Raw genomic sequence first — 26,482 nt, 5'->3', positions numbered from 1 at the left:
ATTTGGAGGGGCTCTCCTGGGGGCTGTGTGGGGTGGTCTGTGGGATTTGGAGGGGCTCTCCTGGGGGCTGTGTGGGGTGGTCTGTGGGATTTGGAGGGGCTCTCCTGGGGGCTGTGTGGGGTGGTCTGTGGGATTTGGAGGGGCTCTCCTGGGGGCTGTGTGGGGTGGTCTGTGGGATTTGGAGGGGCTCTCCTGGGGGCTGTGTGGGGTGGTCTGTGGGATTTGGAGGGGCTCTCCTGGGGGCTGTGTGGGGTGGTCTGTGGGATTGGAGTGGGGGGCCTGGGGTGTGTGGGGGTGTCTCTGGGATTCCTGTTCTTTTCCCCTCATTATTTCCTATCCTTTTTCAACTTGTGTTTCACACCCTTTTCTCCTCACCTTTCTAAATGCTTTCCTGCTTCTTAAACGTCACCTTTTCACCACTACGCCATCTCCATTTTTTCACTCTTTTCAGCCTTTTTCCTCTGCTTTTTCCCCCATTTTTTTCCCCACTCTTTTTTGCTGTCCTTTTTTCCTCCACACCTTTTTTCCCCACTCCCTTCTTTTCCTGCCCTTTTTTGTCACCTTTTCCCCCACCTTTTTTCCTGACTTTCTTTCCCCACCCTTTTTTGCTGCCTATTTTTCTCCCCTCAATATAAATCCCTCAAATGATGGAAGCAGTGGGGGTTTCTATCAATTTAAACCCTAAAGAATAAGGCACAACAGAGATTCCCTGTCAATTTAAACTCAAAGATGATGAAAATAGAGGGTTTGCTCTCATTTCAAACCGATAAAATCACATCATGAAGGGTGTTCTCTGTTCTATTTAAGCGAGAACATGGGGATTCCCCATCAATTGATATCCCTGAAATAATGGCCAAGGTAGGGTTTCTTTCACTTGATACCCTTAATATTGCAGGTGAATGGGGATTCCCCCAGTTTTAACACAGACAATAAGGGATAAAATCCCTCAGTTTAAAACTCTTTCTCCTTCAGGTTAGAGGTTGCCTTTTCTGAGGTGACTGAGGAGGGATTGAGGGCACTGACGAAGGATGAGGAAGATGAAATTGACCTCACATCCCTCGCTGGCAAGGAATTTTCCTAGGGGAATAAATAAAGCTGGCAAAAGAGATTTCCACCTCAGGTCTGCCAGAACAGATGCTCTTGAGTTCCAGTCTGAAGACATAAATGTCCATGGGGAGGGCAGCTGCTTCTGCAGCCTTTGTAGCATCCCAGGGGATGCTGAGGTGGTGCAAAGGGTCTGCTCTGAGTCCCCCTGCTAGGGAAAACAAAAGCCTCATTTGAGAGAGTGAGAGAAGCAGCTGCAGCAGGAGCTGTGTAAACATTCCTTAAAAATGCTTCTCCACCACTGCAACTACCACGTGCCTGGAGATTCCCGTGCTGGAGCCTTGGAAAGGAGGGTCAGGGGGGCAGGTGTCCTGCAGGGAGGTGATCTTCCATGGCATCCACTTACAGCACAAGGACCCCAAAACCAGTTTATTTGCAGGAGGAGTTGAGGGCTGCTGACTCCTGAGACTACTCCATAAAACTCACCAGCGGGAAGAGTGGCAGCAGCCAAAGTGCCCAGGTGTTCAGGAGAGTTTTAAGAGGTTAAAGGTCTCTGTGTCCCCTGGGGTTAATTTTGATCTCATAGATGGAAGATGAAAGATCCATTATGTGTTTTCATGCTTGAAGCGTACCCATCAACAACTCCACTGTTCAGAACTGGGGCTGCCAGGGGTCAAGCCACAAACAAGAAAACCACGGGCTTGGGAAGGGTCAGGAGTGCTGGGATGAGTGGGGCTGAACAAAAGGCAGGTGCTGAGGTGAGCAAAGTGAATAAATTGTGTTGGAATGTGATGCCAGTTAAACAGCTTCAGAATATACTTGGATAGAAATCTGCTGGAAGGGAACCACACCACCCTTGTCTTCCCTAATTAATTCCGTCAGGCTTCCTTCACTGAAAATACTCTCAAAATTAAAAGCAGAGATGCCTCGTGTGTCACTTCAAAGCAGTGGAAGAGGCAATGCTTATTCTTCCATGGCAAACTGTGCTGTGAGCACTTCCAGAGCCTTGAAGGTCTCCACTGTGAAGCTGCTGAACAAATGTCAGTAGTTGGAATGAGCACAGCCCCGGAGAAATCCCAGTCCCACTGATGGAAAAGTGAGATTATCCAAGCAGCAAGGTCAGCTGGAGTGTTTCAGCTTTGTGCTGAACCTCAGCTTAGGCTTTTTCCTCACTCACTGCAAGAGTTCCCCAATCTGTTTTGACCTTTTGTATAGCACAGGCCACACGACAGTTGAATGTGATCATGTTTTAAACTCAGGTCTCTTTTAAAGTATCTAAACTTGATCTAACTGCTCAGCAGTGGAGAATTTTATGTGGTTTCAGTGTTAATTACCTTCTGTGGTCAAACATAAACCCTTTCCAAGGTTCAAGTACCTCTGTTTTCCACCTCTAACTGCTCATTGTCTGTATTCAAAAGCTCCCATTAATGTCATTTTTCCAGCACAGGTTTGTCTGAGTCTGCAGCCCACCTCACCTCTCAGCAGTCCAAACTCCTTGAACTCTAGCAGAAGGTTCTGTACACCTCCCAACTCTTGCTGTCCATCTCTAATCCTTGACCAACCTGCCAGTACTCTTGAACTGTTGACAAAGTAAATTATACAATATCAATGGAGGACAACTGATTAATTGCTGCATTAAAAAAAAAAAATAAAGAAAACTTAAGAAGGTTTGGACCCAGCAGGATTGCATTGTTCATGTGTGTAAATCAAGAATTTCTATGTATTTTATTTCAAATTTGTCTTGTTGAAACGAAAGTTGTCATATCTAGAATAGATTTTTCATTCCACATGAAAGCAGCATGGTGCATGCCTTCTAGCCCCATTTTCACTGAAGAAACCCCAAAACTGTTCAGCCTGGGCTCTCATACAGCTACTGCTGGCATGATACCAACATTCAGCAATAATGGAACTCAGAAAATGACCCATTATGAAAATGCTTTCACTCCAAGAACTGATACTTCACTCAGGAAGTTATAGATATCCTCAAAAAAAAACCCAATAATCAAGTTGTATTTCTGTTTTTATTGAAATAAATTTTAAAAATACTTCTGGCCAATATTTACATATTTGATCCAATTACTCTTTAAATCCTCGTGCTTAATAAGGAACAGGCTCCTAGAGTAATTGTCAGAGGTTTTTACAATGCAGCATGGTGCTTTTGGGAAGGATTAAATGTCTGCCCAACATTTAACCAGCATTCCCAAATCCATGAGACTCTTCCTGTAACGTGGTAGTTCCCCACCTCCCCCTGAAGGCAGCAGCATTTTCAGAACAAGAACTGCTTCCCAGATACTGAAACCAGTGTGTAAAAGGACATTTTAGAAATGTGACAAACTGGATCACTGATTGGAAAAATGGAAGAGAGGTTTTTTAATAAAAGTTTCATTCGAGTCACATCAATTTTCAGTTTTCTGAAAATGTGTTAGCACTGGGAAAATCTCATTTCCATCCAAGACAGGGTCCAAACAAAAGGCTTTTGCAGGTAAATTCACTTTGCTGAAGTGACACAGAATGAACAGAATGCTGGAAATTAAAACCTTTGGCCTCCTCTTCCACATCCTGCTCATCCACCTGTGCTTCATTTCCCCACCAGCCACGTCTTGTCCAAAGTCTCTCACTGCTGTGCTTGGCTGCTCGAGCCAGCGAGATCTGTGTTCTCAGGTAAATTCACCCCCATGCTCTGTAAAATGTTCGAGGTGGGTCCTGCCAGCCCAGCCTGGGCACTGTAGGACTCAAGCAGGTTTGCCACCAGGTTCATGTCCACATCCACGGGTGCCAGCTCAGCATCCTCAGCTCCAGAACCAGGGCCAGCACTCTCAGATGTGGCTGCTTCAGCAGAACTTGCCTGCAGCGAGTCCAAAGAGAAAGGTTTATCAAATTGCATAAGCAGATTTAAGGGGGAAAAAAAGACAAGCCACAAGAGAAAAGAAACAATTCTGCAGCCAACAAAGTCCAGCACGTTCCAGAGTCTTGACAGACAGGAATTCAGCCACCAAGTGCTCATGCCAACTAAAAATCACCACTGCCCATGACTCAGATTAAGTTCCAAGGGAAGGACAGAAAGTGTTGCTGAGTCCTGGCTCAGCTTCCTACGGGAGCAAACTACTGCAGGAACTCACAAGTCAAGCTGCAGCTGCTTTCCCTACTGCTAAAAACAGGGCACTGAAACCAAGTCTTGGGCAAGATGTGCAAATTCAAAGTAAGTAAGCTTTAGTTTGAAAAAAACCTCATTATGGTGCAACTACAGCCCACTTTGCTGGCACGTGGGAAGGTTTTGATCACATCACTCAGAACAGCCACTTTCAGCACATTTCCTGCTTGGAAGTTACTGCTACAAATCAGAGCTCAAGGCATACTCACCCCTCTCTTTTTGGTGAAACTTTTCCCAACGTTGGTCTGTGCCAGCTCACGGTCCATCTCATTCATGTACGACCTGAGACTGCCCAGGAGCTCCTCAGGAGACACCTTCTGCTCCTGCCTTTGGTTTCCAGCATCCAGGTCTTCATCATCCCCATCTGAGAAATCAAACTCCTCCTCTTCATCCAGATCATCAGAATCCAGCTCCTCCGAGTCTGCCCCTGGGTGTTATTTTGTGTCAGTACCACAGCAAAGAAATCAGTGCCGGGATTTATTTCAAATGAAGAAGCAATCTCACCTAAAATTCTGTCCAGTGCTTTCGTAAAAGAATCCACGTCAAAGGTAACATGGGATTCATCAGATGCCCTGAAATACAAAAATATTTTTAAATAAATAAAACTTTTATGCTTGCCTAAGCCTGATACAGGCACAAGCTGTATTGATTTCTCTCAAGCCAGGATTGAAGTTGGGACATTTGAACTTAGGAGTCCTCAGAAGTTTGAGGCCTGTATAGATGAGACATGAAACAGTGAGTGGAAGAATTCCTGGCATTAAAGAGAAAGATTTTGAAGACCACAAAATCAACCTGAGTGACAGAGAGCAGCTCAGCTTGCAGCACTTTAACCTGCACCAGTGTCAGAGTGGTACCAAGCTGATTTAAATCAAGTCCATATTCACTGCTATGGGTTTGCTTCAGGCCCCTGCTCAGCAGAACACCTTCAAACCCTGGTTCTCTGCATCACAGAATCAACCACAGGGCTGCAGCAGAGCACAACATTCTACAGCTTCAAACGGATGCCATTCTAGTCACTGAGAATCCTTTGGTCAGTAAGTGGAAGAAGAAAAAGGCTCACACAAAATTGAGAGACCAAATCCAGTATTTAGTCTTAATGAAGGCTGGATTTGCTCTCTCTTCACAGCTGTCAACATTCCCCCTTTCCCCTCACAAAGAATCATCTGTAATAGGAATGATTTCCCCCATCCAGCTCACCATCCTCTGCAGGAAGACAAGCTGCTTCTCTCTCAAATTCCTTCAAATCAATGGATATTGTCTGTAGCAGTGTCAGGATTTCATCACCTGGGCTCACTTCAACAGAGCTAGAAGAAAAAAAGTCAGTTTACTGAATTGGATTCAATGAGATCACATGCTCTGCATTCAGGTTTTCACGTGAATTCTCCATTTTTTCATCTGTGCAAACACATCCAAAAGGGAAATGAATCTGGGGGAAGTACCAGAGAGCTACACAGAGAATTGGCTAAAACAGGACACAGTCCCTGCAATTCCCAGCTGATGGCCCCAAAGCCCATTTGTCATTGCTCTTTTTCTTTATATTTATTTTGCCTTACTAAGATTGCCAGATCCCAAACAGCACAGACTGGAAACTCAAAAACTAACAGTCAAGATCCTGTGAGCTGGCAAAGCCTCAGGTGTTTTTGTAGTGATTTATTTTTTGGCTTTGATCTTTCAGAGAAATCTACAACCAGCTCCTTGAGCAAAGGAGACAGGTTACTCTGTATTTATTATTCACAGGGACTGCTTTTCAATGAAACTTCTCTACACTTTCTACAGTCAACCAAGCAAATAATGCTTTTCAGTCACCTCTCAACCCACTTGGAAGAGCTCAGCATTTCACAAAACTGAGATGAAGAGTTACTCAAGCAAGAACTTCTCCTGGTGGAGTGTTCTAGAGGAATTGGTACTTGTATGTCCTGGCCACAGCACCCATGTCAAATGTATGATGGAGAAAAGGGCTCAGGTTTTTTATAACAAGGATTTTAAAGGTCAGTTAAAGGATTTGTAGACAGAGTATAGGATTCTCATGACTTTCGAGTAGCTCTTACCTTTCTGGCAGGGCAACAGATTGCTGGAAGTGATCTTCTGCCATATGCAACAGCTCCAGGTACTTCGCAGATCCTTCCATTTCTCCCTATTTAATGCAAGTCACAGGCATGAATCCAAACAATTCTCCCTTCCTTTTCATGTTTAGGCAAACCACACACAATAAATGCTGTGATTAGGTTTATCTCCACACCACCAAGCACTGATGGAGAAATCCAAGGCAGGAAGTGAGTGAAGTGTCACCTCAGCAGACCCTCCCCTGCTCAGCGATTCAGATACAACTTCTAAGGGTAAGAAGAGGGTGGGAAACTCTGAGTAGGCTGGCCATGAGCAGGAAAAAGAAAGATTTTACTCTGTCTAGGTAAAAAAATTTCCAGTGCCTTGCACTGCCCTTTGCTAAGGTCACAGGAAGGATGACAGAGTGAAACTACAGTTTAGGACAAACCAGAGCTGGCCCTGAGGTCACAGGAGGGGTAGGAGGGACAGCCAGGGACACGGGGCTGGGGACAGCCAGGGACACGGGGCTGGGGACAGCCAGGGACACGGGGCTGGGGACAGGCTGCAGCAGGAGACCCGCACGGGCTTGGGGGCAGCTGGGGCTGTTCTTTCCAGCCACTGATGGGGCTGAGCAGAGCACGAGGCCTCTTCCAGAAATGGGGAAACAGCCACACACCTGCCAGCTCTGTCCTGGGGAGGTGACACTCTCCCCTCCCTAGAGGCCCTGCACTCACCCAGGAATCTTCTGAGGATTCTTTTGTGGACATTGCCAGCGGCTGATGTGCCCTGGGCACCCAGGGGCTCCCTCACACTCCCATCGTTACTGCAGAATCCATTCTCCGCATCTTCACTCACTGCACGCTCCCTGGTGGCATCCTCTGGCGTAGGACAAGGGGCTTCTTGCGCCCCAGGCAAGTGTGGAACCCCGGCTGCTGGCCCCTCCTGGAGGTGCAGCAGCTCCTTCACAATCCCATGAATGGAGCAGAATTCACTCTCCTCCAGCTCGCAGCCGGCATCTCTCTGCCTGGAACATGCAGCACCTCGATCCCGAGCCTTCAGGAGTGCCAAAATCGCCCTTCGGAGATCGGCCTCGGCAACAGCTTTACACCCACGGGGAGCGGAAAGGGACATGATGAGAGGTCACTGGGGGTCCCGGACCTGCGGGACACCGAGACTCAAGAGGGTGCTGCCAGCTCAGTCCCGCGCCGTCTCCACTCCCCGCACGCTGCTGCAGCACCTGCGGAGACAAGCGCAGCCTCCAGGACTTCTCCGCTCCCCTCGCTGCCCCTCGGACCGGCCCTGCTCAGGGCTGTTTGTCCGTCCGCCCTCGGTGTCTGTCCACCCTCGGAACGCAGACGGGTAAACAGAGCTCAAACCAGCAGCCCAGCCTCATGTTCCGCGTCCTTTTCCCATTTTTAGTGGATTAAACCAAGGGTAAACTCCCTTTTGTCACCATTCGAAAGCCTCAAATCGAGGGAGAAAATGGGGGATGGAGAGGTTCTCTCTCGGTTTAGACCCTTAAATTATGAAGAAGAATGCTCTCCCCTCAACTTAATCCCAAATAAAAAGTAAACCAAGGGGGATTTTTCCTCAATTTTGCCTTCTAAAATGAGGGGAAATGCAGTTTCCCTCAAGAAAGACCACTGTGGGGGTTTTTGGACATCTTTTTCATCTGTGGGGGTCCCTTCAAAGAGAGGCTCCCCCTCGATGGAGCTCTTAAAATGGTACATGAAGAGGTTCCCCTCAAGGGAAGAAGACCAGGGACAGCGGTGTTTTCCCTCAGTTTGAACCTTACAATTATAAAAATGGGGCGGTTTCCCTCAATTCAACCCCAACAAACGGCGCTATAAAAGTTTCCTCCTTCCACTTAAACCCGAAAATCATGGAAAACAGTGATTCCCGGTCAACTGAAACACCCAAAATCATGAAGAAGCTGTGTTTTCCTTCAACTGAGACCCTTCAAATCGTAGGAGAAGGGGGATCCTGCGCGATTCAAACCCAGACGATTATGGAAAAGGCGTTGTTTCCATCAATTCGAACACCCGTGTCAGCGCTCGGTGCCTGTCGGCGTTTCAGTCCCTATGGATAAATTGAGTCCAAACCGGCAGTGACTTCCACGGTAGCCCAGGGGGATGAGGGCTACACTCTCATCTCTTAGAAATCAGGACCTACACCTTGGCCTTGTATTCTGACAATTTTCCGGGGCTAAGGAGGGTTTTTTCTCTCGCTGTAGCTGGTGCTGCCGCTCCTTGTCCTTTCCCCCGTGGGGAGCAGCCCCGTATGCCCGGTTTCCTTCCCATGGAGACAAACCCTCGCTGCCCCCAGCCCCTCCCCGGGGTGTCAGGGCGAATGTCCCCAGCGGCTGTCGGGCTGTGGTGGAGGCAGGAAGCTCCAGTGCCGCTGCCAGCTCGCACGACAGCGGGCCAGCACCAGCGGGCAGAGATGCTTTGGCTTCCTGTCCCCTCCCCCGTGTCCCCAGCCCAGTGTCACCATCCCCGTGTCCCCAGCCTGTGTCCCCCCGGCTCTGCCGTCACATGGAGGACGAGGACGGCTACGTGGTCTTAGACCGACGGGGCAAGCGGGGGTCTGCGGGGAGCTCCCTACCCCGGCAGGGTGCAGGTACTGGGGGGTTGTGTCCGCTGAGGTCCCCAGGAGTCGCAAAGAACTGCCCAGCGTGAGGAAACTGAGGCACGGCTCGAGGGAGGCGGGTTTGGGGGGGGGCTTTTCTTGACCCTGTGGTTGTCTGCTGTCCCATCTCCCCCGAGCCGTGACCCCAAAAGATGGAGCAGAAGGGGTTTTTGGGGTCACCCAACTCCTCGTGCTCCTGTGCAGGGTGGTCTCACCGAGTTGCTTCACCTCGGGACTTCCTGCCTTGGGCTCTGGGGGGTCGGGGAGGCGACGGCTGCTCCTGAGCCCGCTCTTTCTTTCCATACCCCTTCTCCAGCAGCAGGATCTGGATTTCAAGGATCCCAGAGGGTCCCCGCAGCATCCCCCCGCTGTCCCCGCCGCCTCCTCGGGGCCCTGACGGCCGCCCTGGCGCTGGCCCTCGTGCTCTGCCGTGAGTTTGCGGGGTGGCAGAGGGTTCCGGGCATCCCTTCCCAGCCCCGATTTCCCTGACCGGGCTCGGCATCCCCCTCTCCCAGTCTCCTGGTGGGTGGCACAGCGGTGGCAGCCCGAGGGGACCGCAGCTTACGGGAACGCCTCGCTGGGAGCTGCCCGTCTGGGCTGGGATGGCATCCTCAGGGAGCTGCGGAGGATCCTGTGCCCGCCCCGAGGTAACGCAGCCCCCGGGGGGCTCCCTAAAGCCTCCCCCCAATAAAGGGAGACCGGAGATTCCCTCCGGTCCCGCGGCGGTGCCTCAGAGCGCCGGGATCCGTCCGTGTGCCCGCAGAGAGCGAGGGATGCCGGCTCTGCGCCATGGGCTGGATGCTGATCGGGACCAAGTGCTACTGGATTTCCGACGGGATGAACCCTTGGAACAAGAGCCGGGAGGACTGCAGGAATCGGGGGTCCGCGCTGCTGGTTCCGTGGGATCAGGACGAGCTGGTGAAGGAAATGATGGCGCTGGGGATGTGGGATGGATCTGGGGCTGTACCCGGGGCGCTGGTGGTGCCGGAGGGGCTGGAAGCACCCGTGGAAGGGGGAAGGGATTCCCAAAATCCTGCGTCCAGCCGTCCCCGCTGCGTCCAAGTCCCCCGGGTGCCTGTGGCAGGGTTCGGGGGACACGGGTGGGGCTCAGTTCCTGGATGAGGACAGAGCTGTTTTGGGGTGACCAAACCAGCGTCATCACTTCTCCTTTCCCGGTCCAGGAATTCCTAAATGAAAGCCTGAAGAAACCCACCCGGCACTTCTGGATCGGCCTCTCGGTGCCTGTGGCCGGGACGGGCTGGACGTGGGAGAACGGCTCCTACCTCGAGCAGGACCGGTGGGCGCCGGGGGGAGCGCTGGGAGGGCACCCCATTGTCCCCGAGGGACCCCCGAGGGTGACACGGGCTCCTTCCTGCCACCCGCAGGTTCCAGCTGGACCTCGAGAAGCGACCTGGAGCCTGTGGAACGCTCAAGGGGAACGGGATCTACCCTCAGAACTGCCAGACGAGGCTGCAGTGGATCTGCCAGAAAGAATCTGCTGAAATCTGAGCCTCCACTGCACCCCGAAACCAGTATTAATGCAGGAAAAAATCCCAGTTCCTGCGGGGATGGGCAGAGCCGCAGCCGGTGAAAGTCTCCCCGAGGCGGGCGATGTAAGGGGGAAATCGACCTAAAAAAAACCCGAATAAAACCTAAAAATAACTTGGGGAATTGCACTTTTGGGAAGAGGGAGGGAGAAATGTGGCGTTTCAAGGGGTTGTGTTGGTGCCGGGATGATCCGAGCTTCAGCCGGAGAGGGGAAACTTGACACTGATGATCCAGAGTGTCCCAGCCCGTGTCCCCTGTGCTCCCCGCCGTGTCCCTCCCGTGTCCCCACCGTGTCCCCCCCGTGTCGGGGCCAGTCTAAGGGAGCCCAAGGCCAGCCACAGCCGCCGGTCCTGGCAGCTTTTGTCTGGGAGGAATCCTCGGATATTCGCAATTTTAGGAGGCGGAATCCCACCTTCGGCACCCGCAGCCTCTGAGCCCATGCTGGCCTGTGCGGAGGACCAAGGCAGCTCAAGTACAACGAAACAGCGATTAATTAGCTTAATAAACGGCTCCTAATTAGCGGGTAGGAGAAGTGAGGCCCCAGGGCTTCCCGCTGAGGTGGTGCGGCTCCGCGCACAGGGCTGGGAAAGCCGGGCCGGGAGCTCTGCAAAACGATGCGTCCATTTTTAGATAAATCTGGCATTTCACGGATCGATTCCCGACGTTTTACGCCTCTTGCAGCGGCAATTTATTGATTCGCATCTCTCAGAGACCAGGACGAACATTCTGATCTTTTATTTTTACCATTTTAGGGGGTTGAGGGTGGGGTTTTTTCTCTCGCTGTAGCTCGTGTGGCTCTCCTTGTCCTTTCCCCCGTGGGGAGCAGCCCCGTATGCCCGGTTTCCTTCCCATGGAGACAAACCCTCGCTGCCCCCAGCCCCTCCCCGGGGTGTCAGGGCGAATGTCCCCAGCGGCTGTCGGGCTGTGGTGGGGGCAGGAAGCTCCAGTGCCGCTGCCAGCTCGCACGACAGCGGGCCAGCACCAGCGGGCAGAGATGCTTTGGCTTCCTGTCCCCAGCCCAGTGTCCCCAGCCCAGTGTCACCATCCCTCTGTGTCCCAGAGGTCACTGGGCGGATGGGGGAGCATGGCTGTGGACCCCGCGGACAGAAAACTGGAAGTACATTCCTAGGAGGTGTATCGGCACCTCCACAGGAGTTGCGGCAGGTCGGGAAGGTCCGAAGCGCACACGGCAGCGGCTGCTCCCCGGATGGAATGCGGGCGCTTGGCACGGAACCCATCCCAGGGCGATTCCCACCCACACGAGGGGGAAGGAACACAGGGTGGGGCGGCGACGTCGTTGGAGGTTTTGCCCCTGATAAACCAGGGGAGAGAAGGGAAGGTGTCCTGCAGCCGACCCGGCGATTGAGGCAGAATTCCTCTCCTTGAATGGACTCGGTTCATTAAACCCTTTTATTACTATTATTATTATTATTATTATTATTATTATTATTATTATTATTATCATCATCATCATCATCATCATCATCATCATCATCATTATTAACACTCCATCTCAAAGTTACCTCCCTCCACCCCAAAGTCACCCCCTCCAGAGCACGGCTCCTCTCCCCGGGCACTCCCAGGTGGGTCCCAGGGGGTCCTGGGGTGGTCTCTGGGAGGGTTACATGGGGGGTCCTGGTTGTGGGTCCTGGAAGGTCCCCATGGGGCCCTCTCTAGGACCCTCCCAGGAAATTCCAGGACCACCCAGGACCCCCCTTGGACCTCTCAGGACCTCTGACACCTCTGGGACACCCATGGTACTGCTCCCCTACCCTAGACCCCTCCGGGACATCCTGGGATGCCTTAGGACCCCTTAGGACCTTCCAGGACACTCCCAGGAAGCCCAGGAACGTTGGAGGACTGCACCTAGAAGAGGACAGCTCTGGCTGGCCTTGGCTGCCTCAGGCTGCCCCCAAGGCATTTTGAGTGATGCCCTTCTCACCCTCTGGAAAAGAGCCATCCTTCACAGACAGGCACCCCTGGCTGAAAGTGGGAGGAGAAACAGGGGTTTGTTCCATTCAGAAAGTAGTTATAATTCCCCTTCCATTTCTTTGGGGGAAGACACAAAGGAAAGAATCTCTCCTTTCTTTCAAACTCAGCTGCTTTCAGACCCGACTTTTGCATCAGAACATGAACCCATTGGTCCTGCTGGATTGGTCTCTGTGTCAGCTTTTCTCTCACAAATGTGTGACCTGTAATACCAATGCACAGGGTAATGCCAACCCCCCTGCAGGATCCTGGAGCACTGCAAAACTATGAATAATTTGGATTTTTCTTTCTCCAGCTCCCTTCCAAGCAGTCCTTTAAAGGAGGTGTGAGAGCTCTGTTTTAGCGTGGGCAATGTTGGCCAGGTGATGCTTGGCCTCTCCTGGGAAAGGCAATTCCCTTCTGTGGGAGAGCAGTCACTTTGGCACAGTCTCAGCATTAATCCTGCCATCTGTGAGCAGAAGCCAAGCTACTCTGTTACTTTAAAAATTCATCTGAATAGTGGGAAAACCAGTTTCTGCCTGGGCTGTGTGATAGACCGAAGAAAAATGGAAATGAGTTCAGAGCCCTCACTCATTTGCTCTTGTGCCACCATTGTCCCCTCACTTAAATGGCTCCTCTCCCTCCCTGGTGTGGCTTTTCCTCTCCACTTGGATAATCATAGCAAGATATTCCCTTCTACCTGCTCTTTTAGCCATATGAAACAATCCCAGCTCCTTGTTTCCCAGCATTGCGAGAAGGTGTGCGTGAAAGTTAGCGAAGCTCGCAGTGATGCATCCGAAGAGACTCTTTTCACAGGGCTGAAGGAGCAAACAAGATTTCTTCTCGCACCCTCGAGAGCAAGATGTTGCTTAGAGTACATAAATGTGGGTCTTAAGGCTATTTTTCCAAAGAGCAACGTTTTTCTTGAGGGCTGGGGTCACTGGGGTTTGCAGAGGTTTTTAGAGTGGGAAAACACAGCTCCTTTGGGGCTCTCTTGGGTGGATGCTTTCTGTCTTGGCAAGCATGTGGGAAGAAGACCTACTTTGTGAGACCGGTGTTGGGTTACTAACAGACCTGTTTGTTAGTTTTTCTGCTAAAAAGAGCGTCTGATGTCTAGGCAGGGTTCTAAAAACCATCCCACGAGGGCGGCTTGCTCGAGATAAAAGTACTGTCTGCTGGCTTACGCCAGGTGTCATCTTCTGTGAGGAGACAGCTCGGATGGCACGGTGACAGCAGACAGTCACCGCCTGTAACGCAGCAAACTACAAGTACCAGGAGCTGATGCTGGTGTATCTGCTTCAAAAGAGTGTAGAGACAAAAGCGAGGGAGGTTAAGAGCAAAATTTTAAAGTTCCAGTCCAGAATCCATCTAAAAGACTGCAGAGATTTGTACATTCTAAAGACAGGATGTTTTCTGTACAAGGCTGGTCCCAAGCAATATTCTGCTTACTGTATTTATTTCATGAGGCCAAAATTAATGCCAGGGGACACACAGAGACCTTTAATAAAACTCTCCTAAACACCTGGGCACTTTGGCTATCGGCACTCTTCCCATGGTTAAGTTTTATGCAATAGCCTCATGCGACAGCAACCCTCAAATCCTTCTCCTGCCAATAACCTGGTTTTTGGGGTCCTTGTCGTGTAAATAGTTGTCAGCCACAGATGTGGGCAATGAGGGTGATGAGAGGTCCCACCTGATCCACCCAGGATAGAATAGATTTTAATCCATGGATTAGCAGAAAGAACAGACTGGATAATGCTATAATGGTCAGTAGTTCCTGCCTTATATTTCGCACAGAGCAAAAAACTCTCCTCAAACGATATCACAGAGTGATTTGGGTTAGAATGGACCTTAGGGATTGTCTTGTACCCACTGCCTGCAGTGGGCAGGGACACCTTCCACTATCCCAGGCTGCTCCAAGTCCCATCCAACCTGGCCTTGGGCACTTCCAGGGATCCAGGGGCAGCCACAGGGCCCCTGTGCCAGGGCCTGCCCACCCTCCCAGGGAGCAATTCCTTCCCAATATCCCATCTATCCCTGTGCTCTGTCAGTGTGAAGCCATTTCCCCCTGTCCCAAGTTCCTCTCAGCTTGCCTGGAGCCCGCTTAGGCACTGGCAGGAGTTCTAAGGCCTCATCTCCCCGGGGTCTTCTCCAAGTGGATACCCTGTGCTCTCCCAGGCTGGATCCAAAGCAGGGGGCTCCAGCCCCAAATAATTAATAACCAGGGCGGGCTTACAAACCCTTTACTGTTGTTGTTTGTTTGTTTGTGCGGTTTTGGTAGGTTTTTTGTTTTTTTGGTTTTTTTTTTTTTTGTATTTTAACAAAAACACCTCAGTCTTCAAGGTTTTACCGCCTCCTTCCCGCTGAGGGCGCTGCTCTCCCGCCGCCGCCATCACCCTGAGGGGGCGTGGCCTCACCACCTCCGCCTCTAGGGGGCGCTGCTCTCCCGCCGCCGCCCCGCCCTGAGGGGCGCGGCCTCCCCGCCCCCGGGGGCGGGGCCGGCGGGGAGCGGCAGGCTCGGGGCGGGGCGCGGCCGCGCCGGGACCCCGCGGGGAGCGGGAGGAGGAGGAGGAGGAGGGAAAAAAAAGAAGGGAGGAAAGGAACGAAAGAGCTGGCGGCGGCAGGAGCGATGGTGAGCGGGGTGTGCGAGGCCGGTGTGCGGTGGAGAGAGAGGTGACCCGGCGCGGCCTGTGAGGCAGCGAGGCCCGGGCCTCGTCCGGCGGGGGCCGGGTGCGGGCTGGGGGGTCCCGCACGGGCCTCAGGGGATGCCTGGCCGAGCTCAGGGGATGTGAGGGTGGGTGGTCAGGCCCTCTCTTCGGCCCCCACTCGAGGCCCATACCCTTCTCCTGAACGTGAATGCGTCCTCTTATTGATACACTGCTTTCTTTATTCCCCACAATTACCTAGTTTCGGGGCAGAGAGGATTAGAAACGGGGTTTTCGCCTGTCTGTGGTTATCTTCACTTGGGTGGGGCGGAGTGATGTTTTCCTCAGGATTTTGGTGAAGGTGCTCATCTGGCTAAGAGAAATCGTGTTTGCTGATTGATTGTTATTTTTTAGAGACACTGTTTGCTAACTGGCTATTATTTTTTAGCTAGACGCAAACTTCAAGATTGCTTGGAATATAGCTGTCCCTAGCCCACGTTGGCATGGCATGAATCTTGCAATTCCTCAAACCTGGAAGGGGTACTAGGTTTTTAGTTGTTTAATTGGGTTTTTTCCCCCCCTATCAACAAGGGAAATTGAAATCACGGCTGCTGAGTGATAAATGAAGCAGCATTATCTTTGTCCCACTCCTTTGTCCCGCTTGGTTACTGCATTCCCAAGCACCCAAGTGCTGCCGCTTCTTCCAGCTTTGGCGTGGAGCTGTGGGTAGCCTGGGACAGCACCAAGAGCCTGCACAGCTTGTGTTGGGGTTGCTTTCAGCTGCCAAAATTTGGCACTGGGTGAATAACTTTGCTTGTTGTGCAGGGGGCGGTCTAGACTGGCCTGGGGTGCTGGGGCCATGCTGTGTGGTCAGGCTGTTCTCACCTCAATCGCTTCTGTGCCAAAGCTTCGCGGAGAAAATTGCTGCTTATTGCAGCTGAAAGACCTGCTCAGGTCTGCTCTTTTATTCGCTAGATTAGACAGTAGCTATTGCACAGGATTCCTGGCTTCTGGAAAGCTTAGGAAGTTGGCTCTGTGCTCGGGGAATGAGGCTTCCTCTGGAGAAACACTGATACACAGCATTTTTCCTAAACTGTAGTTTCACTCTGTCATCCTTCCTGTGACCTTAGCAAAGGGCAGTGCGAGGCACTGGAATTTTTTTTACCTAGACAGAGTAAAATCTTTCTTTTTCCTGCTCATGGCCAGCCTACTCAGAGTTTCCCACTCTCTTACCCTTAGAAGTTGTATCTGAATCGCTGAGCAGGGGAGGGTCTGCTGAGGTGACACTTCACTCACTTCCTGCCTTGGATTTCTCCATCAGTGCTTGGTGGTGTGGAGATAAACCTAATCACAGCATTTATTGTGTGTGGTTTGCCTGGTGTGGCAGGAATCACGGCTGTGACTCCAGTGCTCAAAGGGAGTCCGCAGAGCCCCTTTCTGAGTAGGGATTTTGGGGTCCTGCTTGTCTCTTTTTCCAAATACGCAGCTTTGCACGATAAAAAGATGTCTCCATCTGATCTTCTCCTGCACCAGCTGCTTCCACCACAGAGCTGCTGGGAAGGACTTGGGGGTGCTGGTGGGTGACAGCTGACCCTGCCCTGGGCTGAGCCCCCAGCATGGGCAGCAGGGGAGGGGGGGATTCTGCCCCTGCTCAGGTGAGACCCCACCTGTAGAGCTGGCCCAGCACAGGAGGGACCTGGAGCTGCTGGAGGGAGTCCAGAGGAGGCAACAGGATGATTAAAGGGATGGAGCATCTCTGCTATGAGGAAAGGCTGGGAGAGATGGGATTGTTCAGCCTGGAGAAGAGAGGCTTTGGGGTGACGCAGTTGTGGCCTCCCGTATTTGAAGGAGCTGACAAGATCGATGGAGGGACGCTATTTACAAGAGACAAGGGGGAATGGCTCCACACTGACAGAATGTTAAGTTTAGATTAGATATTAAGAGATAATCTCTGCCTGTGAGGGTGGTGAGACCCTGGCCAGAGAAGCTGTGTCTGCCCCATCCCTGGAAGTGTCCCAGGCCAGGTTGGAGGGGCTTGGAGCCACCTGCTCTCTTGGAAGGTATCCCTGCCCATGGCAGGAGGATGGGATGGGATGAGATGATCTTCAAGGTCTCTTCCAAACCAAATGAGTCTGTGATTCTACAATTCTGTTGCTTCTATTCTTTGCATCCCAGGCAGTGAAAGACATTCCCTTTCAAGTACTAGCAGGCCTACCATATGCTTTAGTCCTGCCCTTAGAGCATGATCTGAGATTTAGGATTCTACCAATTGATGTAGCAGCAGGTGTTCTGGTCTATTTGCTGTGGTGCTTGTGATAGTTTTCTCTATTAGGAAATATTTGTATTTCCTAGAAATTTGCATGTGAAAGTTACCCAGAATCCTTTGTGTTCTGAGTGTTTCCTTTGCCTCTCCTTGCTCATCAAGCTTTATCCGTGCCGTATCGGGAAGAGCATGTGACTAGGTACTGCAGGGGTCCAAGGGTTCTGTGTGTTGGTGTTGATAAGATAATTTTTGAGGATTCTGCCCTATGGTTGGACTTGCCCAAGAGCAGGGCCCTTAATATATAATAGCAGCATTCAGTTTGTGCTGATACTGGGGGCTTTGTCCGAGGCTTGCATAAGCCTGCTGGGAAGCTGTGCCAGGGCTCCGTGCTGCCTTTGTTCATGGATGCCTGCTCCCAGAACAATTGCCATGCCGGGATCTGCTTCCAGACAGCTCCTGCCAAGACTTCGTGTCTTAATGCTGTGGGTACCTTCTGGTGGCACCCAGGTGCTCACAAAATATTTCAAAGAAATACCCATTTTATTCTCTGGAAGGCATGCAGGGATCTGAGGTTGAGAGGAGGCCAAGTGGAGGAATGAAATGTGTCCAGATGAGCCCCAGCATGCAGGGAATTGGGCACTGATTTTACCCTAATTATCGTGGGTGTCAGCACAGGACATTTCCTTGCATGTTCTTGGAGCTGGTGACCCACAGGGATCCGTGATGAGCTCACGTGCAGCATCCATTGGGTGGATCCTGTCTCTTGTGAGGTCTTTGCTGCTTGGAGTGTGCCTAGATGTTTGCAGAAACTTTAATAAATTGGTTTGTGTAAGTGAGCAAAGTGAACACGACACCTTGTGTGTATTTTGGGTTAAATGAAACTTGAACTTGAGTTTTGGAGCCCTTTGGGCTTCTGTAAAATCGTACCTTCCTTGAGCCTCCAATCAGTCTTTTCCCATTTTGTTTTGATAGTTTTACATTCCATCTCTGCAATGGAAGCTGGAATGCTGCTGTTCTTACTCTGACTTGCTGCCTTGTTTGTTTTTGTGCTGAAGCTATAATTAGCTGCTGTTTAGCCACTCCTCTTGATCTCTCAGGGCTGGTGGTACAGTATGTATACATTCATTTTGCAGACGCTATACGTGGCAACCTCCCTGCCCCCTCCCCCAACTGCTGTCATTCTGGAAAAAGAAAACTTTCAGTATGGCAATGTGGAAATAAATGCAATGCAGACGGTATTGGGGAGCTGTGGTAAGATGAGTGTGGCCTGAATGTGTTTTTAATTTCACGTACTTCAGCCCTTAAATCCAAAAGTTCATGATTTTTGATTTCTGAGAGATCACGCATCCAGCGATGCTCTGTCTGCCCACATCCTTTCGTCAGGCTGGGCAGCACGTGGTCCAAGCCTCCAGCTGTAATTAGGAGCTGACTAACAAATATTCCCTGCCTGGTGCTTATGCAAAGGTATTTGTCAGGCTGGGGTTGGCAGGGAGGGACGGAGGAGCAGAGGCATTACTGGGGTGCGAATCAAAACACCGCAGGCACAGGCAGCAGTGAGCACTCTCGGAGGAGGCTGGGGTGCTGTTGCTCAATCCCATTCCCGGCTCTCCGGTAGGAAGTCGGCAGGCTGGTGGCTGGGAGTCCGGTGCTTCCCTGCGGCCTGGCTGGTTACTCCGGTCAGATGCGCCTTTTGTGGCCAGAGCACGTGCAGGCAATGAGGTGTCAGCCAAGGCAGGGCTAATTGAAGCCTTCCTTCTACTTAGGAACGGAATAAATAAGCGAGGCTGCCGTGTCCTTGCTGGCTCTGTGCTGTTTGTTTGCAGTCAGGAAGCTTCTCCTCGGAAAAACTCGTTGTGTTGGAGCAGAGGCCTTAATTACAGTGGCAGTACCGGTATTCTGCGTGCTCCCGTAATCGGAGCTGACCGAACTCGTGCTGTTGGAGCCATCTCCCTTGGCCCTGATTTACTGTGTGACAGCCACCTCCTGCCTCAGCTCTGGGGATGTGAGGGAAGCTGGTGGCAGACACAGACGTTCAGGTTAGGGTGTGGGGAAGTGGCCAGAGGGTCCCTAGTTTGGGCATATGTGTGGGTTCAGGTGAAAGCTGAGGATGTGATATAAACTGACAGAAAGCAGGTTTAGATTGGATAGTAGGAAGGAATTCTTCCCTGAGAGAGTGGGGAGGCCCTGGCACAGGGCTTCCCACAGAAGCTGTGGCTGCCCCTGGATGCCTGGAAGTGTCCAAGGCCAGGCTGCATGGGGCTTGGAGCAGTCTGGGATAGTGGGAAGGTGTCCCTGCCTATGGCAGGAGTTTGGAACAAGCTGGGCTTTAAGGTCTCTTCCAGCCCAAGCCTTTCTGTGATTCTTTGATCTCAGCACTTCCTCCTCTCATGGTCAGCCTCATGGTATTGCATGACATAAACTTGCCTTTAAAAGCTACTTCTATTCTGTTGGCCCTGTTTTAAACCCACTTAAAACGTTCTTTTGGAGGAAAGAAGTTTCAGTTGATAAAATCTTCCTGTTTTTCTGCAGGTAAACTCAGACAGTGTTTCCATTTCCACAGAAACAGAAGGCACTTGTAACAGAAGTCTGAGGTTCTCCAGTTTATTGCCTTTCTGTTTCTCTCTCTTTTCTTGTTTTTTTTTTTTTTTCTTTTTTTTCTTTTAAGCTTTTTTGTGTCCTAAACCTCGCAGAGGAAATGCTGTTCTGGCAAAAATACAAAATGTGCTCTCATTAGCTTTGGCATTCTTCCCCCCCTCCCTTTTCTGTCATCTGGGACAGAAGAGCATTACTGCAGTTAATTTGTGCTCTTTTGTAGTAGCATAAGTGCTATCCCTGGAACCAGCTCAGCTAGCTAATGGCTTTTAGAAGTAAAGTACTAAGGATGTATTCCTAATCTGTGCAGCTAAAAATTCAATATGTAAACTGCTTAGGTAGCTGAGTGCATTAGTATCAGTACAAATGAGCACTGCAAGTCCTAATGATAGCAATTAGTATTTTATCTGATACCTGGGTCTGTCTTACTGCTTTGAGAATTAAAAACAAATCCTCCAGTAGAGGTTTTTTTTTTCTCCCTGATCTTTAGTGTGCTCATAAATCAGGTTTTTAAACTGCTTCTAAAATAATCCTGTGGCTTGTGAAGCTTTTGTGGGGAAGGTTCTCTTACAGAAATAAAAACAGCTTATCTACTCTCTTCCAATGGGAAGGGAAACCTTTATTTTTTGATGCTTTAACAAATATGCAGGCTATTGTTTTACATGAAATGCTGTCCTGCAGACAGGTTTAAAATCAGGTCAGCCTGTGATCTTTAGCCCAGCTGGGGAAGCAGGACGAGTTTTTCACTCTGAGCAGCACCTCCAGGGCTGCAGGGCAAGGGGTTCCGATGGCTGGGCTACACAGAGGCTGTTTATTCTCCCAACCCCTTCCTGTAAAATGAGGAGGTGGTATGGGACTGCAATCATAGGGAATCCCAGAGTGGTTTGGGTTGGAAGGGACCTTGAAGATGATCCAGTGCCACCCACCTTCTGCTCAGCCACGTTGCTCCGAGCCCTGTCCAACCTGGGCTTGAACACTTCCAGGGATGGGGCAGCCACAGCTTCTCTGGGCCTCACCAACAGGGAAACCACAGGGAAAGATTCCTTCCTGACATCCCATCCAACCCTGCCCTCTGTCCGTGTGAAGCCACATTCCCTTGTCCTGTCACTCTGCTCATGCAAAAAGTCACTCTCTTTTTTATAAACTCCCTTTTAACCCAGCGTGTTCCTGGGTGTAATAAAAACATTTGAGTACAACCTTCTCAATGCCCTCTGGTTTCTGTGAGATTAAGTGAATAATTCAGAAAATAAAGTTTGCTGGATACTTCCAGGGAAAGGAGCATTTGGGAAAAACTTGAGTGCATGGTTAGCCAGGGAGCTGAGAAATTGTAATTCACTGCTAAATCCTCTTCTGTGCCAGCTTTCACTGTGTTTTTTAATCCCAGTCCTCCTAAATGGAGCAACCTCATCCTTCAAACTCATCAAAGTATGAAATGAGTGAAGAAGGAAAGTGAGAAATGCAGAGAAAACTTTACCTGGTCAAACCGTAACACTTGTGGATTGATTTCAGATTGAGCTTTTTAAGAAAGGGGAAGAAATTCTTCAATGTCTTAGATGGAACATAATGAAAATCTACTTTTATTTGTTCAAAACTTGGATATACCATTGAGTTCCCATATATCAGTGCTCAGGGGTTTCAATGACAACGAAATGTGCAGTCATCTGGAACCTTCTGTCCAGAGCTTTCTCCAAGAGTGAGGCCAATCTCTTGCCAGATTTAGTTATTTTAACTTGGCCATTGACTGGAGTGACTTCTGTCAAGGAGGTCATGTTCCATTTTGATTCAGGGCTTACAGCATCCTCCATCTTCAGGGGAAAAGAAAAATAGCACATCTCACTTTACATTTGATGTTGCAGCATTTTCTTGCCATGACTTGAGAACAGCTATTGAGAAACCAGCCCATTAGTGGCTCCATTTCCATCCTTTAAGTGCAGTTCCAAAACGGAGTGATATCCTGGCATTTCATCATGCTAGGCAAAGAACCAAAGTCATTGTCGCTGGTTAAACGCTCATTTCCAGGGATTTTCCAGTGAAGATTGTGCAAACTCGATGTAACTTAAGTAGCACCTCTGGTTAGCTGGAAAAGGTGGCTCTTCCTTTAAATTCCGAGGTTAAATTGGCTTTGTGGTGAGTGGCTTGGAGGATGGGACATTCATTAGCTGGGACATTACCTAATTGCAGCGGTTTGTGTGGCCTCCTTGTTTTGGAGGCTGAAGTGGCTCTGATGTATTTTCAAATTGCCCTTTGCCAAGTGAATAGGTGCTAATTTGCCCTCTCAGAGCTGAGTACTGCCTGCTTTTGCCCGGTTCAGTCTGTGTCCCTTCAGCCTGTGCTGGGACATGGGGGAAAACCCTCCTCTGCTGATGGTAAACACAGTTAATTCTGCCGGAGTTTGTTTGGGTTGCTTAAATACTTTCAAACTGTGCCACATTATATGCATTTTACTGCTTTTCCAAAGCAGTTAGTATTCATTAGTGTTGCCTTTTGGTAAGGAAAGCTGTCTTCCTCCTTTGATTATTTGGAAAAGCTTGGCTATTGTTTCAGACTGTTAGCTGTATTGGACATGTTACCTCCTAAAAAAAAAGTTAATTAAATGCTTCTTCTGTTGTTGGCTTGACCCAGAAGTGAAACCTGTGAAGGGTCCTGAGAAGCAAAGTTTTAACAGTTTTTAATTTAGTGGTTTATTGAAAAATTGCTCTATTCCGACCCAAAGTCCAAAAGCACAGGAATCAAGGATTTATTCCCTCCAAGGTTTAGTTACAAATCTTTTGGAAGAACCCACATGTTTTCCTTCCCTGTTGTTTGGAGAGTGAAGCTCTCAAGTGCTGGAGATCTCCCCAGTTAAACTGGGCAGAACTGGGCTGCTCGAAAGAGGGATTTGGGAAGAGGGCTCTGTTCTTGCTTATTCTTTTTATCTCTAGAAACATTTTCCCAGAGAATTGGATGGAAGACTGCTGTTTAGGGGGAAATTCTCCTGTGCACATCCAGTTTTCCTCGCCCTGCTCTGATGCTCTTAAAGAGCATCTGGTTTGAAACTATTGATTAGGAACTTGGGCTGTGTCCCGACAGTAATTCCTGCTTTGACATTGTAATTGTGCTTGCATCACCATTTTCTGGGGGTTATTTTGGCGGCAGCAGTGTTTTCCTCTCCCATCCCCCCTTGGTGTGTAATATGCTAATTAGATCTTTAAATTAAGGACTTGCTGAGTGCTTCCATCTTCATTGAAAATCCAGCCCGAGGTACTTAATAGACCTGTTTTGGTGGTACCTTCACTCACCACCTGAAAATTCCTTGGAAAAAATTTATTAAAGCAGTTGCTTCTCTTGGGTAGTGGTAAGATCTGGTGGTGGTCCTTGGGACTGTGCAGAGAACCTTACGTTGCTCATCTGCTCTTGGTGCTTCTCTCTCAGTATTTGAAGTTGCTCAAGGTGTGTATTTTTATCTGTGGCTCTTGAGTGCAGGTGAATAAAACCTGTCTCCTACCTGTTGTATTTGTGGGAATTAAGGAAAGCATCTGCATACCAGAAAGCACTTTTTTAATCAACAGTCGGCTCTTTGATGCCCTACTTGTTTTCATTTGCTCTTTCCTCAATATGCTCCTGGTTTTCCTTTGCACAGGATGCCATTATTCCCTACAAGGAAATCCTCCAGATGTACTGGGAGAAAGTGACAGCCTTTGTGAATGCCCGGTGTGATGGGCTTGAACCCTGGCAGCTCATTGGCTTGACCTTTTCTTCCACACTTGTAAGTGTGTGGCTGCATGGCTTCCTCTGCCAGCCTGAGAGTAAGTATTTGACATGGGGGATTTTCTTTCCTTTGGAGGGAGGGGAGGTGGCCCTGAGTTGTTCCTTGGCAGTGGGAAGAGGGTGGAACAAGGCCAAACACTTGTTAAAACAGACTTTCTGCTGTCACCTAATATTTACCAAACTCTCGTCTGAATTAAGGTCAAGGCCTGTCTGGTAAATGAAGCTCCCCCATTCTGTCAGAGGGTGCATGGAATGTGCTTTTGTCTACTTCTCTTTCCCTTGCCTCCCTTCTTCCTTTGGCTAAACCATTTGCTTGTTACAACACTCTCTTCTTGCCCAAACCCTGGGGAGGTTTATGGAGAGCTGGGTTCCTGTGAACTTAGTCACTGCAGCAAAGTGTCTGGATAACTCTTGGTTGTTTCCCTTCCTGCTGGGGGAGGAGATGTGGTCTTGATTCCACGTTTGGGGCACATTTCATCCTCAGAATGTTCAAGATAATTGCATGTGATAGTGTGAGGATATTTTCTTCTTGTATTTTTTTTTTATATTTCCGGAGTATCTTCCTCTTCTGAGTGTTTTCTGATACTGGCAGCTCTTCAGTGGAGCTGAACTCTGCAGAACCTGCAGTTTTCTCTGGTCGTGTGATGGCCTGAGGTCACTGCCATGCCCTCAGAGGTGCATTTGAGTTCCCACAGGCCTTAGGGTTACACTCTGGTGGCAGCTTGTTAAAAATTGCCAAGTTTTTAACTTGGTGTCTCCTGTGTCTCTGTTTCTCAAGCAGCCCTTTCTCTTTGTAGAGACGGGGGCAGCTGAACAGTGGGAATGTCTGTAAGGAGCAAATTGGTATGAAACTTTTGTTCAGGATAGTTATCTTCCTAGTATTTGTACTGTTGCACAATGCATTTTGTTTAAGTATGGACTAGCTCTTAGAAGATCTGATTAGATTGTCAGAATTTTTCAGGAGTTTGCAGTCTTTACTTGCTGTGAATATTATTAATGAAACAGTGAACAGGAACACTGAGGTGTGCAACAGAAATGTTATTATCAGAGCACTAACAAGTATTTACTGCAGAATGTGCCAATTGGTGTCCTTGGTAGCTTTTCAGATTGTATATATGAAGTGAAATATATATGAAGTGTAGATAAAATTGCAAAGTCTTAAAATTGATGATTTTTAGACTTTATCTAGTTATTTTTTGGTTTGTCCTGTAACTGCAGGTGTGCAGGTAGGACTGGGAGCCACCATTTTTGGTGGCTGTAAAGCATCTGTGCCATCCCGATCTCATTCCTGCCTTTAGAGCTACCTGAGGAGTTTTCCAGTGCTTGTCATCAGTGGCTTCTCTCACTTGAGTCTTTGTGCTGTGGTGGAATTTCTGCTCTTCCCTCTGTCCATCCCCTTTCCCTGAGTCACCTCCCAGTGCATCAAACGTGGCAAATCCACGTTGTGTTGTGGCTGACGTTGTCACAAATGTTCCTGTTCCCTCCTTTGATCTGGGAGCCTGTTGCACACTGCTCTGTGGTTTTGTTTTCAAGTAATTAATCGGGTTTGAAGAGGAAGGAAATGATAATAATTCCTTACCTTTAGCAAACCCTGAAATCCCTCTTCTTCCTGTAAAATTCCACACGTGGGTGTGAATTCCCATGTAAGTAAGAAACAAGTGATTCCTGTAGATGGCTGCTGTTCTGCAGTCATGATGTTTCCATGGCATGGTCCAGCCTTAAAAACCTCGCTCTTGGATTCACTCATCTGTCTCACCATGTCCCCTGGGTCACTGTGTCGTTTCAGCTTGGATCAGGAATGCTGAGCCTGGATCATGAGCTGCATCAGAAGCTTTTTTTTTTTTTTTTCATTTCTTAGGTTCCTTTCTGCCTTTTGTCTTTCAGGTTTGACATCCCGATCTAAAAAACAGTTCTTTAAACTGCTGAGAAAAATGCCATTTGTCGGGGCTATGGTAAGTATTTGAACAAGTACTTATAGAACAATTCCAGGTCCTTGTTTCAGCTCTCTTGGAGAACATACAGTTCTGTGCATCTTTGTTGTCATGTCCTTCTGATCTTAATGACCCAGGATATAGATCTGGAATGTCTTCTGCTGCCTCCTGGTTTAATGACAGATGTAATTTCTACCCAATCTTTTTGTCATAGTATCACACCCATAAGAAGGGAGTTCCACCTCTTTTTAACTTTCGAGCTGTTTATATTAACCAAGAACGAGTGAATTCTCCAGTAACATTTCCTCATTGTTAGATTTTAAGGAAATTATTTTAATTCTGGAACAAGGGACAGGATTGAAGTGGAGTTGTTTTTCTGAAGCAATGTGAAGTGTGAGATGGCCAAGGGTTTGTTGTGCAGTGTGGAATTTTAATCAATCAATGTGATTATTTTAATCAAGCAACTGGCCATGATTAGTTCAGGGCTCAGATAGCTATTAGCAAATGTTAGCAGAAGGATATCAGCACTTTGTGTAATCATTAAAATGACACACAAGCTGTAGTGTTTGGGAGTTTGGGAGCTGGTGTGTTGTTTGTTGGATTTTTTTTTTAATTTTGTTTTTTTGTATTTTTTTTTTCTTTTTATTTTTTTTCATAAAAGCTTGAAACCACAACTGTCAGAATGTTTTAGCACGTTAACGACTCGGGATGAAGAAATGCACAGCTGGGTTTATTTTACCTTGTAAATGATGGTATCACACTTGATTGCACTTCCTGCTGCTTGCTGTGCTGGTGTATTGACACATTTATTCCACGGGTCAGATCTGCTCCAGGCAATTTTAACCAGAGAGAGCAGCACAGAGGATTATTTTTCCTTTTGCTGTGTAGATGGAAGGAGTTCTCCAGTTTCTCCCACATCCCT

The 26,482-nt window shown here is 49.1% G+C and overlaps 3 protein-coding genes across 4 annotated transcripts in view; 2 read left to right on the top strand and 1 right to left on the bottom strand.

Annotated features, from left to right (window-relative positions):
• Nucleotides 1–3,046: 3,046 nt before the first annotated feature.
• ECD (ecdysoneless cell cycle regulator) lies at nucleotides 3,047–4,762 on the bottom strand. Its single transcript, XM_088059772.1, has 3 exons — nucleotides 4,700–4,762; nucleotides 4,405–4,622; nucleotides 3,047–3,889 (listed from the first exon to the last, which is right to left on the bottom strand). The coding sequence occupies exons 2-3, from the start codon at nucleotides 4,468–4,470 to the stop codon at nucleotides 3,659–3,661; spliced, it is 297 nt and encodes a 98-aa protein (XP_087915898.1). The 5' UTR covers nucleotides 4,471–4,622; nucleotides 4,700–4,762; the 3' UTR covers nucleotides 3,047–3,658.
• A 4,010-nt stretch (nucleotides 4,763–8,772) lies between these two features.
• LOC148183735 (killer cell lectin-like receptor subfamily B member 1C) lies at nucleotides 8,773–10,375 on the top strand. The gene is made up of 6 exons (XM_088060063.1): nucleotides 8,773–8,857; nucleotides 9,189–9,296; nucleotides 9,382–9,513; nucleotides 9,630–9,784; nucleotides 10,048–10,163; nucleotides 10,252–10,375. Exons 1-6 carry the CDS (start codon nucleotides 8,773–8,775, stop codon nucleotides 10,373–10,375), a joined length of 720 nt encoding a protein of 239 aa, XP_087916189.1.
• Nucleotides 10,376–14,919: 4,544 nt separating this feature from the next.
• Nucleotides 14,920–26,482, top strand: part of SGPL1 (sphingosine-1-phosphate lyase 1) — a 30,107-nt gene continuing 18,544 nt past the window's right edge. Inside the window, exons 1-3 of one of the 2 annotated variants that reach the window (XM_005530526.3) lie at nucleotides 14,920–15,014; nucleotides 23,502–23,667; nucleotides 25,514–25,581. In XM_005530526.3, coding sequence (XP_005530583.1) covers nucleotides 15,012–15,014; nucleotides 23,502–23,667; nucleotides 25,514–25,581 — 237 coding nt within the window. In that variant the 5' untranslated portion in view covers nucleotides 14,920–15,011. Of the gene's footprint in view, nucleotides 15,015–15,038; nucleotides 15,056–23,501; nucleotides 23,668–25,513; nucleotides 25,582–26,482 lie in introns of those variants that run through there. The other variant, XM_088059879.1, reaches the window with a different exon arrangement.

The sequence above is a fragment of the Pseudopodoces humilis genome, chromosome 9 (genome assembly GCF_049639895.1).
Source record: "Pseudopodoces humilis isolate 2021_Gansu_Grassland_sample_001 chromosome 9, ASM4963989v1, whole genome shotgun sequence".
Lineage (NCBI taxonomy): Eukaryota > Metazoa > Chordata > Aves > Passeriformes > Paridae > Pseudopodoces > Pseudopodoces humilis.
Note: the sequence above shows the minus strand (reverse complement) of the source record. Positions and strands in the feature narration are given on the sequence as shown.

Bases quoted from the DNA above. Each gene is read 5' to 3' on its own strand.
- ECD (XM_088059772.1), bottom strand. From the start codon at position 4,470: ATGAATGAGATGGACCGTGAGCTGGCACAGACCAACGTTGGGAAAAGT. The intron at 3,890-4,404 runs GTGAGTATGCCT...GACTCGCTGCAG, and splicing joins GTTTCACCAAAAAGAGAGGG to GCAAGTTCTGCTGAAGCAGC.
- LOC148183735 (XM_088060063.1), top strand. From the start codon at position 8,773: ATGGAGGACGAGGACGGCTACGTGGTCTTAGACCGACGGGGCAAGCGG. The intron at 9,514-9,629 runs GTAACGCAGCCC...GTGTGCCCGCAG, and splicing joins GATCCTGTGCCCGCCCCGAG to AGAGCGAGGGATGCCGGCTC. The intron at 9,785-10,047 runs GTGAAGGAAATG...TTCCCGGTCCAG, and splicing joins CGTGGGATCAGGACGAGCTG to GAATTCCTAAATGAAAGCCT.